The following is a 14,609-nucleotide window of genomic DNA, read 5'->3' as shown; positions in this document are numbered from 1 at the left end:
GTTGGCCTCTCCGTGTGTGTGGACGGAGAGAATCGGCCTGTCCTGAGTTGGACTCTGCGTGTGTGTGGACGGAGGGAATCGGCCTGTCATGAGCTGGTGGACTCTCCGTGTGCACGGAGGGGATGGGCCTCTCCTGAGTTGGACTCTCCGTGTCGATGGAGGGAATCGGCCTGTCATGATCTGGTGGACATCCATGTGGACGGAGGGAATCGGCCTCTCCGTGTGTGTGGACGGAAGGAATCGCCCTGTCATGATCTGGTGGACATCCGTGTGGACGGAGGGAATCGGCCTCTCCTGAGTTGGACTCTCCGCGTGTGTGGACGGAGGGAATCGGCCTCTCCCGAGTTGGACTCTCCGTGTGTGTGGACGGAGGGAATCGGCCTCTCCCGAGTTGGACTCTCCGTGTGGACGGAGGGAATCGGCCTCTCCCGAGTTGGACTCTCCGTGTGGACGGAGGGAATCGGCCTCTCCCGAGTTGGACTCTCCGTGTGTGTGGATGGAGGGAATCGGCCTCTCCTGAGTTGGACTCTCCGTGTGTGTGGATGGAGGGAATCGGCCTCTCCTGAGTTGGACTCTCCGTGTGTGTGGACGGAGGGAATCGGCCTCTCCTGAGTTGGACTCTCCGTGTGTGTGGACGGACGGAATCGGCCTCTCCTGACTTGGACTCTCCGTGTGTGTGGACGGAGGGAATCGGCCTCTCCTGAGTTGGACTCTCCATGTGTGTGGACGGAGGGAATCAGCCTCTCCTGAGTTGGACTCTCCGTGTGAGTGGATGGAGGGAATTGGCCTGTCCTGAGCTGGTGGACAGGAGGAAGCAGCTGATTTGTTGCTTCCTATGCTCAGCTCTACTGTGTTCTGTTCTGGTTTGTCCTGTAATATTGCTGACACTTGTCAGGCTAGCCCTCAGCTCATTGCATGACGTGTTGGATGTTAACACATTTCTCTGTACACCTGATAGGTAAATATGAAAGTCTAACATATAATGGAACAAATAAAGCTCAACGTTCTAATCTTCAAGATGCCCAAAGGTCGACAGCTCTCCATCTTGAACACAATATCTAACCCAGAGATGAACAGAATTCCCCACTGCTGTTGCTCATACTGCAGCAGGATCGTGCGCTCAAGCGTCCTTACCATCGTGCTCATCGAACTTGTCTATCAGGGTACACATGCGGTAATCCCAGAGCTGGATCACACCGTTGTGCAAGCTGGCAAGGATCCAGGGCCGCTTGGCATGGAAACTCAGCCCTGTGGGAAGGGAGCAACACAGTGAGGTGACAGCAGGTAGGCAGGAGAGAAAAAGGGCACAGCTAACAGACAAATGAAAAATCGTATCACTTATTTACTGAGAGTCACCACAGAACAGGTCCATCTGGCTTTTCAAGCTCCTCTGCCCAGAAACCCACCAATTCAACCCAAGCCTGAACACGTAACAATTTACAATGGCCAATTTACCTCCTAACCTGTTTGCCTTGGTACAGTGGGGGAAACGGGATACAGGTTTCCCCCGCTATCCGAAGGTACAGCGTACCTATGAAACTGTTTGTAAACCGAAATGTTGTAAAGCGAAGAAGCAATTACCATTAATTTATATGGGAAAAATTTTTGAGCGTTCCCAGACCCCAAAAAATAACCTACCAAATCAAACAACACATAAAACCTAAAATAACACTAACATCTAGTATAAGCAGGAATGATATGATAAATACACAGCCTATATAGAGTAGAAATATTGTAAGTACAGTGTAGTTTCACTCATCAAAACTCTGGAAGACAGCGAGCCAAAATCGATTTGGAGAGAAAAAAAAAATCAGCACGTACACATATGTGGACATACACACCTACGCACGTACACGCATACACACGCACACGCATCTGCAAACAACTGCCCGCACAAGGTTTCACTGTCATTGTAGTCTTTCTCGGGGTTAACACATGCATAAAGCGGGCGTCTTTTTATCGTAAAAGCAAAAATCCTCTTTGGTTAGCGAAAACAAGTACTAATGTAGATCTTTCGTAACAGCGAGCTGTCGTAAAGCAAACGTTTGAAAAGCAGGGGACACCTGTAACCCACACATTCCACACACAGGATGAAGAAATTCAATTCCAGACTCCAATGCCCAGAGCTCTAACAGTAACATGCAAACTGCGTCCTCACCAAATAACTCCCAGCCTATAGATCACCATCACAGAGTCACTGATTAACTCCCAGCCTTTCGATCACCAGAGTCACCAGATAATTCCCAGCCTATAGATCACCAGAGCCACTGGATAACTCCCAGACTAGAGATCACCAGAGCCACTGGATAACTCCCAGCCTATAGATCAGAGTCACCTGAGAACTCCCAGCTTATTCTTCACCGGTCATTGCCTCTACAGCGTCTGTGCCAATGACTCTCCAACTAAAGAAGCTCATCTCTGCTCTAAATTGACGTCCCTGTATGCTGAGGCTGTGCCTTCTGGTCGGAGACTTGCCCACCAGAGGAAACATCATCTCCACGTCCACTTTCTCAGCCTTTCAATATTCAATATGTTTCATTAAGATTGCCCTGCCCCCATTCTTCCAAACTCCAGCAAGTGCAAGTCCACAGTCATCAAACACTCCTCATACATTAACCCTTTCATTCCTGGAAACATTCTCATGAACCTCTTCTGGACCCTCTCCAGCGCCAACATGCTTCCTTAGATAAGGAACACAATACTGCTCAGAATATGTTATGTTTGGTCAGATCAGAGTCTTAAAAAGCCTCAGCATTACATCCTATCCTCTCGAAATGAATGCTAACAATTGCATTTACCTTCCTTACCACTAACTTACACACAAAATGCTGAAGGAACTCAGCAGGTCAAGCAGCATCCATTAAAATGAATATACAGCCGACGTTTCGGGCCGAGACCCTTCACCAGAACCAGAAAGGAAGGAGGATGCTAGGGTACAAAGGATACCAAGGTGATAGGTGAACAGGAAAGGAGAAGGAGGAATCTGACAGGAGAGAGTGGAGCATGGGAGAAAGGGAAGGAGGAGGGGCACCGGGGAGGAGATAGACAGGTGAGGAGGAGAGGTAAGAGGGTAGAGTGGATAACTATGGGATGAACAAAATTTGGAAGCAACAAAGAGAAGACTTTTTGGTGGTAAGAGAAAGCAGTGCAGTCAACTGGGATGTGGCTTCCAAGGATTGGATGAGAAACGATTGCAGCCCCAACTGAACAGTAAATCCTCTCGTATGCTCTCCAAATCAGTTGGGCTCACCTTTAACCCGGGCAGATTTGGTCTCAAACTTGGTCAGCATTTTGGTCCAAGCAGCAAGTTTCTGTGTACAGAACAGAAACAAATTCACTTATTACTGGGGCCTCCAAATGCCTCTGCAGCTCAGCTCTGCGCCAATACTGAGACACCCCAGAACCAGAAAACGCTGCCAACCCCATTCAGATCTCATTCCCTCACTCCCCCCCACCACTGTTACACACCCCTCACATACCAGTCCCCCCTCCCTCACCACATCACCTCCCCCCTCACTCACTTCCTGCCCACCATCTCCCTCGTTGGTTATCTTCCCCCAGCGACCCTCCTCACCTCATCCTCCAGTCACCTCCCAACACCTCCACTCGCTCACTTCAACAGCAACATCCCTCCATCCTCATTCAACCCACACCCTCCTCCTCACCTACCCTCACACCCCGGCCCTCCTCCCTCACAGCCAGACCTGCCCTATCTGGACATAGCCAGCCAGCCAGCCACCCACCCACCCTCCCTCCCTCATTCATTCATTCACCACCCATCCTTCCTCCCTCCCTCACCCACCCTCACCTTCGAATCTTCAGCAGTTCCACCGATCGCCAGCTGGCCACGTCACAGCGGAAGTGACGTTATGTGTGACCGGAACCAGACTCGGAGGGTCAGGCGGGTGAGCAACAGCTGAAAACAAGCGGGCTGCGATGAGGGCAGATGGGAAACGGAGTCCGGGTGATTATATTCACTGATGCATCCGAAAGAGAAGCAAAACGTGCACAATCAGTGAACCGAATGTAGCGTCTCCAACTGCAGCAATGGAAACATGACAAATACTCACACGCTCCAGTTCAAAAGCTGCAGCAGCAGATACATCAATGAGAAAAAAATACTCAGAAATGCTGATAAACTAACCAACAACAACCTGGCCACCGCCGATACTTCCGCCTTCCCAACTTCAGCAGCTGAAGCCTCATTTCCGGCTGGTTGCCGTGGTAGCTGCCGTTCCAGAGGCGGGACTAAAGCTACGTTTTTCCTGTAATTATCGGTCACTTCCGGTAGGTGGCCCGGTAAACTTCCGTGAAGAGCAGCGGAGATGGGGATCGAGGTGGCGGTGGGCTCGATCTGGGCGGCGCTGCTTGTTGGTGAGGCTGACGGAGAGGGAGGGGTGCGAGAGGGTGAGGGTGATGTAGGTGAGGGAGGGGTGCGAGAGGGTGAGGGTGATGTAGTTGAGGGAGGGAGGGAGGGGTGCGAGAGGGTGAGGGTGATGTAGGTGAGGGAGGGAGGGGTGCGAGAGGGTGAGGGTGATGTAGGTGAGGAAGAGGGAGAGGTGATGCAGGTGAGGGAGGGGTGCGAGAGGGCGTGGGTGACGTAGGTGAGGGAAGGGTGGGAGAGTGTGAGGGTGACGTAAGTGAGGTCGAGGGGGGAAGGAAGAGGAGCGATGGGGAGATTGGGGGTGATGGAGAGGGAGGGGGAGGTTGGGGGCGATGGGGAAGTATTCAGTTCATTGTCGACTTATAAATCTGATGGTGGAGGGGAAGAAGCTTTTTCCTGAATCACTGAGTGTGGGTCCTCGTGCTCCTCTGCCTCCCTGATGGTAGCAATGAGAAGAGGAATGTCCTGGATGATGGGGGTCCTCAATGATGGATGTGGCCTTTTTGAAGGGGAAGTGGAAGCAGGGTAGTGAAGGGTGTAAAGATGGATCGGGGGGGGGGGGGGGGGAAGAAGTTAATATTGAAAATAAACTTATTTTCGAAGTAAATGTGTGTCTTCAGAAACAACCCTGAGATCCATTTTCTTGTGGGCATTTGCTGTAAATGTAAGAAGCTGACCACTCCCTGTAGGGCAGACAGCAGCCAGTGTGCGAAAGAGAACAATCTGCAAATACAAAAGAAAAATAATTATTATAAATAAGTAAATATGGAGAATATGAGATGAATAGTCCTTAAGAGTTAGTCTGTAGCTTGTGGGAACAGTTCAGTGTTGAGGTGAGTGAAGTTATCCCCTGTGGTTCAGGAGCCTGATGGTTGAGGGGTAGAAATTGTTCCTGAACCTGGTGCTGTGGGTCCTGAGGAACAGAATAGTGGAGAAGTATCTGTGTCTGCCTCAGCAGCACACTGAGATCGGCCCATCCCACTCTATGGCCTCCTCCCCCCTGTGGACTGACCCTGACTGCGATGTCCATAACCCTCAGGTCTCTGCTGCGCCAACTCTGTGGAGAGGAAGATTTACATCAACCTCAATGCGACTGCGCCCTGCGTTCGTCTGATGAATGCCACCCACCAGATCGGCTGTCAGTGTGAGTGTGGATCAGTGGGAGGGCTGTGTTAGACGGGTGGCAATGGGGTTGGTTTCGGGGCAGGAAGGGACTTGGGTGAAAGGAGGCTCGATTTCAGAATTGGATCTAATATCACTGAAATAGGTTCTTTTATGGTAGAAATGCAGCATATGATTAAATGACTCTTATAATAGGAAATACATATGTTTATAGAGAAATAAACTTACAAGATTAGTGAGAAAAGAGGGAAAAGGATGAAGGAAGTCAGGTAGAGTTAATGGGTTCAGTGTCCATTCAGAAATCTGATGGCCGAGGGGAAGTAGCTGTTCCTGAAACACTGAGTGTGGGTCCTCAGGCTCCTCTACCTCCTCCCTGATGGTAGCTATGGGACGACATGTCCTGGGCAATGGGTGCAGCCTTTTCAAAGCATTGCTTTTTGAAGGTGTCCTCGATGTTGGGCGGGTTAGTGCCCATGATGGAGCTGATTGAATCTGCAACTCTCTGCTGCTCTTTCCATTCCTGTGCAGTGGCCCCTCACACCAGACGGTGATGCACCCTGTCAGAATGCTCTCTTCAGTACATCTGTAGAAATTTGTAAGAGTTGTTGGTGACATATCAAATCTCCTCAAAGCCCAAATGAAATGTAGCTGCTGAGGAGAGTTGGGATGTCAACAACCACACTTGGTGATTAGTTGCAAATCCGCCAGCTCATCATCACGTCTTGCCTTTGTCCCTCAGCCCCGCTTGGTGGTAGTACTGGAGTGATCCACCTGGTCAAACACAGCTCAAACCTGAGCTGGGTCCTCAGTGACGGCCCCAACCCTCCGTACATGGTTGTCTTGGAGAGTGCCATGTTTACCCGGTGAGTCATCCTGGCCTTGACCTCTGCGAGCACAGCAAGAACCCGCAATCTTTCTCAAGTACTGCTGCTCCCTTCTAAAAAGCTGGATTTACCGGTGACTGGTCATTTTAACTACTCTCCCCATTCTCGTTCCGACATGTCCATAAATGGCCTCTTCTGTGTCGATGAGGCAGTACCTCATTTTCTGTCTAGGTCGCCTCCAACCTGACGGCATGAACATCAATTTCTCAATTGATCATTTTTATCCTCCTCCCTTCATTTCCCCTACAGTGGCCTCTTACCTCTTCTCTTCAACTCACCTGCCTATCATCTCTATTTCTCCCATGCTGTCCTCTCCTGTCAGATTCCTCCTTCTCCAGCCCTTTACCTTCCCACTCACCGGACTTTACCGATCACCTTCGAACTATCCTTGACTTCCCCCACCTGTTGGTTCTGATGTCTTCCCCCTTCATAGATGTTGCCTGACTTGCTGAGTTCCTCCACCATCTTGTGTATGTTGCTTTGGATTTCCAGCATCTACCTGTACTTGGATTTATCCCCAGTATGTTTCCACACTCATTTCTCGGCTCCTGGGCTTGCCTCCTCGTTCTCCCTACTCCTGAATTCAGAGCTCCCCTCCCCAGAACCCTGTTGCTATTCTTCACTTTCTCCTCTCTCAGAGACGTGATGCTGAAACTGAAGCAGTCCAGTCGAGTATCGGGAGTGGCTGCCGTCCTGCCACCCTCGTCTGTCCCAGGACGTTTCTCCTTGGACCTGAAGTGCCCCAACGATGGTTTTGGTGAGTCTGTGCCCTGGCCGTCTCCTCCCGCCCCATCATGTTGCAGCCGCCTTGGCCCAGATGATGTTAAAATTCTCAGAGCGATGTTCTCACTGCAGCTGGAGTGGCATGGTCAGGCGGAGAGGGCCCTACCACCCTCCTGCCCCTGCCTCGTGGTCTGCTGATGATGAAACCATTTCAGAATTAGGGTCTCTGACACGTGAAATTTGTCTTGCAAGGGTGAAAATGATATTCCTAAAATGCAGAATGTGTGTCTTTGGGTTCCTGCCCTCTCCTCAATGGTGGTAACGAAACAATGTAAGACCCTCACCATGAGACACAGGAGCAGAATTTGGCCATTCTGCACATCGATACTGCCCCACCATTCCCTCCAAAAGCCACTTTTCTGTCTTCTCCCAGTAACCTTTGATGACCTTACCAATCAAAATCCTATCAACCTCCACTTTAAATATACCCAATGCCTTGGTCTCCATAGCTGTCTGTAGCAATGAATTCCACAAGTTCACCACCCTCTGGCTAAAGAAATTTCTCCTTGTTTCTGCTGTAAAGAGACATCCTATTTTAAGCAACACACACAAAATGCTGGCGGAACGCAGCAGGCGAAGCACAAGAAGAAGCACTGTTGACGTTTCAGGCCAAGTCCCTTCATCTCAGCCTGACAGGTGGACAGTGCTTCTTCCTATAGACGCTGCCTGGCCTGCTGCGTTCCACCAGCATTTTGTGTGTGTTGCTTTAATTTCCAGCATCTGCAGATCTACTTGTTTACTTCTACTTTAAGGCTGTACCCTCTGATCCTAGACTCTCCCCTGATGTGAAACATCCTTTCCACATCGTCTCTAATTAGGCCTGTCGGCAATCGACAAGATACAATTCCTAAAATGTTGAGTGTCCCTGCCCTGGCTTTGATGATAGCAATGAGGAGAGTGTCGCCCTCACGATGGGGCAGCGCCCTCTGGTGGGGAGGCTGTAACTGTGACTCACCCACAGCCCCACCCTGCTGCTTTCCCGAAGCACCCCGTCAGGCTCTCGATCCATATGGTCTCTGACCACATCCAAAGGCCAAGCCAAAGCCAGCAGTTGAGGGTTTAGGCCAGCCCTGATCTCACTGGCTCGATGGACTGAATGGCTAGGTTTTTGGGGGCCAGCTTAGAGACTGGCTTCATTTGTCATGTGGTGAAATGCGTCATTTGCATTAAGGACCAACATGTTCCAATGGACTAAACCTTCTCCCACCCTGTTACTCGTAAAAATGCCATCCTCCTCCTCTCATTTCCTCTGCTTCCACCACATCTGCTCTCTGAATAAGGCTTTTCATTCCAGAACAAAGGAGATGGCCTCCTTTTTTCAAAGAAGAGGGCTTCCCTTCCTCCAGCATCAATGCTACCCGCAACTGCATCTCTTCCATTTCAGCATGTCTGCTCTTACCCCATCCTCCTGCCACCCCACCGGGGATGGGGTTCCTCTTCTCCGCACCTACCACCCCACCAGCCTCAGCATCTAGTACATAACTCTCTGAAACTCCCAACACCTCCAATAGGATCCCACCACCAAGCACATCCCTTCCTCTCCCTCCTCACTTTCTGCTTTCCGCAGGGATTTCTCCCTACGCGACTCCCTTATCCATACCCCCCTCCTCACCGATCTCGCTCCTGGCACTTAACCTTGGAAATGGTACAAGTACTACACATGCCCTGACACTTCCTCCCTCACTACCATTCAGGACCGTAAACAATCCTTCACCTGTGGGTCTGTTGTGCTCATTTACTCTGTTCAGAGCTCCCAGTGTATATAGGTGAGACCCCACATACATTGGGGGACGGCTTCGCCGAGCATCTGTTGTCCATCCGCCAGAACAAGCGGGATCTCCCAGTGGCCACACATTTTAATTCCACTTCCCATTCCGATATGTCCATCCATGGCCTCCTCCACTGTCGTGATGACTCCACACTTAGGTTGGAGGAACACCTTATATTCCATTTGGGTAGTCTCCAACCTGATGTCATGAAAATCGATCAGGGGGAGCCCATTGCCTCCCTCTGATGCTCTGCCCCGCATTTTCTTTCCTCCATGGCCTTCCGACTCTTTCAGCAATCAACTTCCCAGCTCTTTACTTCATCCCTCCCCTCCAGGTTTCACCGATCACAGAGTGTTTTTCTCTACCCTCCCCCCACCTTTTAACTCTCTTCCTCAGCTTTTTTTCTCCAGTCCTGCTGAGGGGTTTTGGACCAGAAAAGTTGACTGCACTTTATTCCACAGAGGCTGTCTGGCCTGCTGAGTTCCTCCAGCATTTGTGTGCTGCTCGGATTTGCAGCATCTGCAGATTTTGTCCTGTTTGTGACTGGAGAACATTCCATTGTTTGTGCGGGGGCAGCCCACAAGCGTTGTGATAATTCTGTTGGCCACAGCTTGCCAAACCTGTATGTTTTTGGAATGTGGGAGAGAACTGGCGTACCCGCAGAACGCTCACATGATCATGGGGAAAAGAGAGTCTACTTGCAGAGCCTCGATTGCTGCTGCTGCAGATTGTTACATGACACTGTGCCTGTGTCCTCTGCAGGGGTGTATTCCAAGGACTATGGGCCTGAATATGCCCATTGTAACGGGATGGCGTGGAACCCCGATGGCAGTGGGCTCTCGTACGAGGACTTCCCCTTCCCAGTCTTCATGCTAAAGGACGAGAATGAGACACAGGTCATCCGGGAGGTGAGGTGCTCCGTGACCGGGACAGCAGCAGTTCATTCATACCTTCTCAAAACTGCAAAGCATAACCGGGGGGAGGAGGGAGCAAGGGGCAGGACGACTTTGCAACTCTTCTTGCCCCCCCCCCGAACATTTGACCCCACCCAAGGGTACGGCATAAATAGCGTAGACAGATAGGCACTTCCTCCAGGGTTGAAATGTCTTGCCCCAGAGGGTTTGCATTGAAGGGGGGGGGGGGTAAGTTCAGAGGAGAAGTGAGGAACATTGTCTTTACATAAACAGAGGTGGGTGCTGGATCACTCTGCCTGGGGTGGTGGGAGGGGCAGAGACGTTAAGGACTTTGAAGAAACGTTTAGATATGCACATGGATGTGAGGAGCATGGGGGGATGTGGACACTAGGTAGGAAGGATAAGTTGGCCTCTTGATTACTAATTTAATAGTTTCCGCACAACTTTGTGGGCCGGAAGGCCTGTTGATGTACTGTTCTATGTTCTGTGGACAGGAGCCTAGGCTGGCCAGTGCAGACAAGGTTGTTCGGCTCCTCTCGGTGTGGATGGGATGGGCAGCGTGTCTGGGTTTGGTTTAACGCGTTCACTCTCGCCACCCTCCCCCAGTGTTACGAGGAGCACAATCGGCCGCAGGACGGCGCCGCACCACAGTTCCCGCTCTGCGCCATGCAGCTGTCAGCGCACATGCACGGGGTGAGGGACACGGTGACGTGCATGCGGCGCAGTGCCCAGCCCCTCTCCGCCACCTTCGGCAACGGTGAGTTCTCACTGTCACCTCCCCCCTCCGCCCCGCCTCGCCGCCCCCTCATTGCCCTCACTCACACCCCTTCTCCCCCCGCTCTGCCGCAGAGGGGGTCTGTGACCCGCTGGAGGACTACAACATCTGGATGACAATTCGGCCCATCAACAGATCCGGCTCTGCTTCTCCAGAGGATCGCTTTGTTGTCGCTGCGGCAAGGGTGCGTAACACTTCTGGGCAGCGGGCGGGGGTGGGGGGGTCTCCGGGCTCTGGGGTGGGGCTGGATGCTCGCCCCCACCATCATCCCACACCTACCACATCCCTACCTTGTCCCACCCCTCCCGTCCTTCACCCGGCCCTCCCTCCCTTCCCGCCAACCCTCTTCACTCCCCCGCTCCTCTCCGCTTCTCTATTGCCCCTGCGCACCTTCCTTGCAGAATTTCTACACCTGCACCATCCCCTCTGCAGTTGGACAGTCGCTCCTTCTTCTGGGAAGTTGCCCCGGGCAGTGACAGCGCCATCTCTGGATTCATCGTGCTGTTGGCAGCCGCCGAAGCCCTTGCACGCATCCCCGACGTCAAGTCCCTAACAAAGAACATCATGCTGCTCTTCTTCCAAGGGGTGAGCTCTCTCAGTCAGGCCAGTATGAAACCATACCGTCACACGCTCCCAAAGCTCCCACTGGACTCAGCGTGAAACACCTTCCATACTGTCCCATCACATACTCCCAGGGTCAGACACAGAGTGAAACTCCCTCTACACTGTCCCATCACACACTCCCAGGGTCAGACACAGAGTGAAACTCTGTCTACACTGTCCCATCACACACTCGCAGAGATAGATACAGAGTGAAACTCCCTCTATACTGTCCCATCACACACTCCCAGGGTCAGACACAGAGTGAAACTTCCTGTACACTGTCCCATCACACACTCCCAGAGATAGATACAGAGTGAAACTCCCTCTATACTGTCCCATCACACACTCCCAGGGTCAGACACAGAGTGAAACTCCGTCTACACTGTCCCATCACACACTCCCAGGGTCAGACACAGAGTGAAACTCCATCTACACTGTCCCATCACACACTCCCAGGGTCAGACGCAGAGTGAAACTCCGTCTACACTGTCCCATCACACACTCCCAGAGATAGATACAGAGTGAAACTCCCTCTACACTGTCCCATCACACACTCCCAGGGTCAGACACAGAGTGAAACTCCATCTACACTGTCCCATCACACACTCCCAGGGTCAGACACAGAGTGAAACTCCCTCTACACCAGGGGTGGCCAACCTTTTACTTCAATGCGTCAACTTTTTGACACACGAGTTCAGATGCGCCATATAGCTCTTGTACCCCATTAAATTCTTGTAAAAATATGTTTATGTAGACGTATTTAGCATTTTTACAAGATATATTGATTTAATATAAAACAAGATAAACATAATGAGACTTTTAAGAAATATATTTCGTCTTTTTTTGATTTCTTCCTTTTTCTTAACCACATGTTCTTTCTATGACTCAGACCCAAGCACTAGCTTCAGTTTTCCTGCTATTTCAGTCTGATGTTCTGTTTTATAGTGTCTATTAAGATCATGTCTTCTATTATGTGAGAGTGTTTTCACAAACAATGCACAACGGTTTTCCTGACGGACCCGCTATAAATAAGAACTAATTTTCCCTCTGTTCATTGAATTCACGCTTACTATCACTTTCTGCTTTTCTTTTGTTCATTTTCTTTTGCACTGTGATGGGTAACTGGATGTAAAAACGGTGCTTAATTTTTGAAAAAGTACAAGACTGCAAATGTTTACAAAGGACGAACCAAGCACAACTCAGTAGCACATTGTAAACTGACTGGCAAAAACCTGCGACGCACCGCTGGTGCAGACGCCTGGCGCCTCAGGATCAAACAAGTATCAAACGTGTATTGAACAGTTATGGAACGACTGCAGAACAAAAGTCCTTCTTTCCTAGTTTGACTCATTGAAGATTTTTTTAAAATTGAAAACAGATTAATGTGAAAGGAGATAACATTCGCCAAAAGGTACACAAAATAATAAAATTGCTAAAAATAATTGCTAAGTTTTAAATTTATTCTCAGTAAAACCCATTTCTAGCTCTAAGCTACTTGAATTCCTGTTATAGATTTTTTTTCTACAAATCAGGTTTTGGTTAATACCTTTTGCATGAGTAGGCTTACTTTTTTATTATCATCACTGGGGTGCAATGCACCACTTTTGGTGCATGTGGCATAGGTTGGCCATCCCTGCTGCACACTGTCCCATCACACACTCCCAGGGTCAGACACAGAGTGAAACTCCCTCTACACTGTCCCATCACACACTCCCTGGGTCAGACACAGAGTGAAACTCCCTCTACACTGTCCCATCACACACTCCCAGGGTCAGACACAGAGTGAAACTCCCTCTACACTGTCCCATCACACACTCCCAGGGCACAGGGTTTGCATTTGTTTGTTTTCCCAAGAATGGGTTTACTGTTGCTTCTTTTGTTTCATGCCTTCCCTACCCCTTCCCACTTGCCAGGAGACATTTGACTATATCGGCAGCTCTCGGATGGTGTATGATATGATTAAGGGTAAATTCCCTATTCGGTTGGAGAATATCGACTCCTTCCTAGAATTAAATCAGGTACGCTGCTTGTGGTGTGTGTGTGTGAGTGAGATTGTCTCTTATAAGAGTGTCTGTGTGTTTGTTTGTGTTGGCCCAAACTGCTGTTGTGCCTCAGGGAGCAGATGAAGCTGTAAGGACTGGCTGGGGGAGAGATCTGTGCAGAGCCACAGAGCAAAGTGAGAGGGTTCAAGATGGTTTAATGTCATTCCCAGTACACAGGTGTAAAGGAAAACAAAATAACTGTTGTTCCAGATCTAATCAGCACAAAAAATACAGAATATGTTAAAGAACACAATCTTTAAAAAAGGACAATAAATATACACACAAGATTCTGCAGATGCTGGATATACAGAGTGATACACACAACGCTGAAGAAAATGGCAGATGGGATTTAATGCAGACACATGTGAAGTGTTGCACTTTGAAAGGATAAGCCAGGATAGAACTTACACAGTAAATAGTAGAGCACTGAGGAGTCCAGTAGAAAAAGGGATCTGGGGATACAGGTCCATAATTCCTCGAACATGGTGACACGAGTAGATGGGGGTCACAAAGAGAGCTTATGCATATTGGTCTTCATAAATTAAGGTTTTGCATATGCGATTGGGATTTTATGTTGAAGTTGCCTGTCCCTCGCTCTTACTCATTCTTAAACCGAATTAACTGGTCTAAGTAGAAATCTGGATTTTCATTTTAAGCAATATAATTTTTCATATACCTTACTGAAGGGCGTGTTGCAGATAATTTTGCAAGACACACCATGCAAGGCTACAAGGCTTATTGAGAAAGTAAGGAGGCATGGGATCCAAAGGGGACCTTGCTTTGTGGATCCAGAACTGGCTTGCCCACAGAAGGCAAAGAGTGGTTGTAGATGGGTCATATTCTGCATGGAGGTTGGTGACCAGTGGAGTGCCTCAGGGACTCTTACTCTTTGTGATTTTTATAAATGACCTGGATGAGGAAGTGGAAGGATGGGTTAGTAAGTTTGCTGATGACACAAAGGTTGGAGGTGTTGTGGATAGTGTGGAGGGCTGTCAGAGGTTACAGCGGGACATTGATAGGATGTTAAACTGGGCTGAGAAGTGGCAGATGGAGTTCAACCCAGATAAGTGTGAAGTGGATCATGTTGGTAGGTCAAGTATGATGGCAGAATATAGTATTAATGGTAAGACTCTTGTCAGTGTGGAGGATCAGAAGGATCTTGGGGTCCAAATCCATAGGACACTCAGAGCTGCTACACAGGTTGACTCTGTGGTTAAGAAGGCGTACGGTGCATTGGCCTTCATAAACCGTGGAATTGCATTTAGGTGCTGAGAGGCGATGTTGCAGCTATATAGGACCGGTATTGTGCTGTAGGTTTTCTATGTTTCTATGT

At 49.7% G+C, this 14,609-nt stretch overlaps 2 protein-coding genes across 7 annotated transcripts in view; one reads left to right on the top strand and one right to left on the bottom strand.

Moving 5' to 3' along the window:
• The window catches only part of copa (COPI coat complex subunit alpha), a 98,554-nt gene extending 94,317 nt beyond the window's left edge, over nt 1-4,237 (bottom strand). The window contains exons 1-4 of one of the 3 annotated variants that reach the window (XM_073053925.1): nt 4,145-4,237; nt 3,809-3,977; nt 3,251-3,311; nt 1,135-1,248 (exon numbers count right to left, since the gene is read on the bottom strand). In XM_073053925.1, coding sequence (XP_072910026.1) covers nt 1,135-1,248; nt 3,251-3,290 — 154 coding nt within the window. In that variant the 5' untranslated portion in view covers nt 3,291-3,311; nt 3,809-3,977; nt 4,145-4,237. Of the gene's footprint in view, nt 1-1,134; nt 1,249-3,250; nt 3,312-3,574; nt 3,633-3,808; nt 3,978-4,070 lie in introns of those variants that run through there. The other 2 variants (XM_073053924.1, XM_073053926.1) reach the window with 2 other exon arrangements.
• Nucleotides 4,151-14,609, top strand: part of ncstn (nicastrin) — a 36,123-nt gene continuing 25,664 nt past the window's right edge. Inside the window, exons 1-9 of one of the 4 annotated variants that reach the window (XM_073053930.1) lie at nt 4,151-4,287; nt 5,424-5,528; nt 6,246-6,369; nt 7,029-7,147; nt 9,705-9,850; nt 10,463-10,613; nt 10,706-10,815; nt 11,064-11,216; nt 13,148-13,252. In XM_073053930.1, the coding sequence (XP_072910031.1) occupies nt 5,498-5,528; nt 6,246-6,369; nt 7,029-7,147; nt 9,705-9,850; nt 10,463-10,613; nt 10,706-10,815; nt 11,064-11,216; nt 13,148-13,252 (939 nt within the window). In that variant the 5' untranslated portion in view covers nt 4,151-4,287; nt 5,424-5,497. Of the gene's footprint in view, nt 4,375-5,423; nt 5,529-6,245; nt 6,370-7,028; nt 7,148-9,704; nt 9,851-10,462; nt 10,614-10,705; nt 10,816-11,063; nt 11,217-13,147; nt 13,253-14,609 lie in introns of all 4 variants that reach the window. The other 3 variants (XM_073053928.1, XM_073053929.1, XM_073053931.1) reach the window with 3 other exon arrangements.

Source organism: Hemitrygon akajei, chromosome 8 (assembly GCF_048418815.1).
Source record: "Hemitrygon akajei chromosome 8, sHemAka1.3, whole genome shotgun sequence".
NCBI lineage: Eukaryota > Metazoa > Chordata > Chondrichthyes > Myliobatiformes > Dasyatidae > Hemitrygon > Hemitrygon akajei.
Note: the sequence above shows the minus strand (reverse complement) of the source record. Positions and strands in the feature narration are given on the sequence as shown.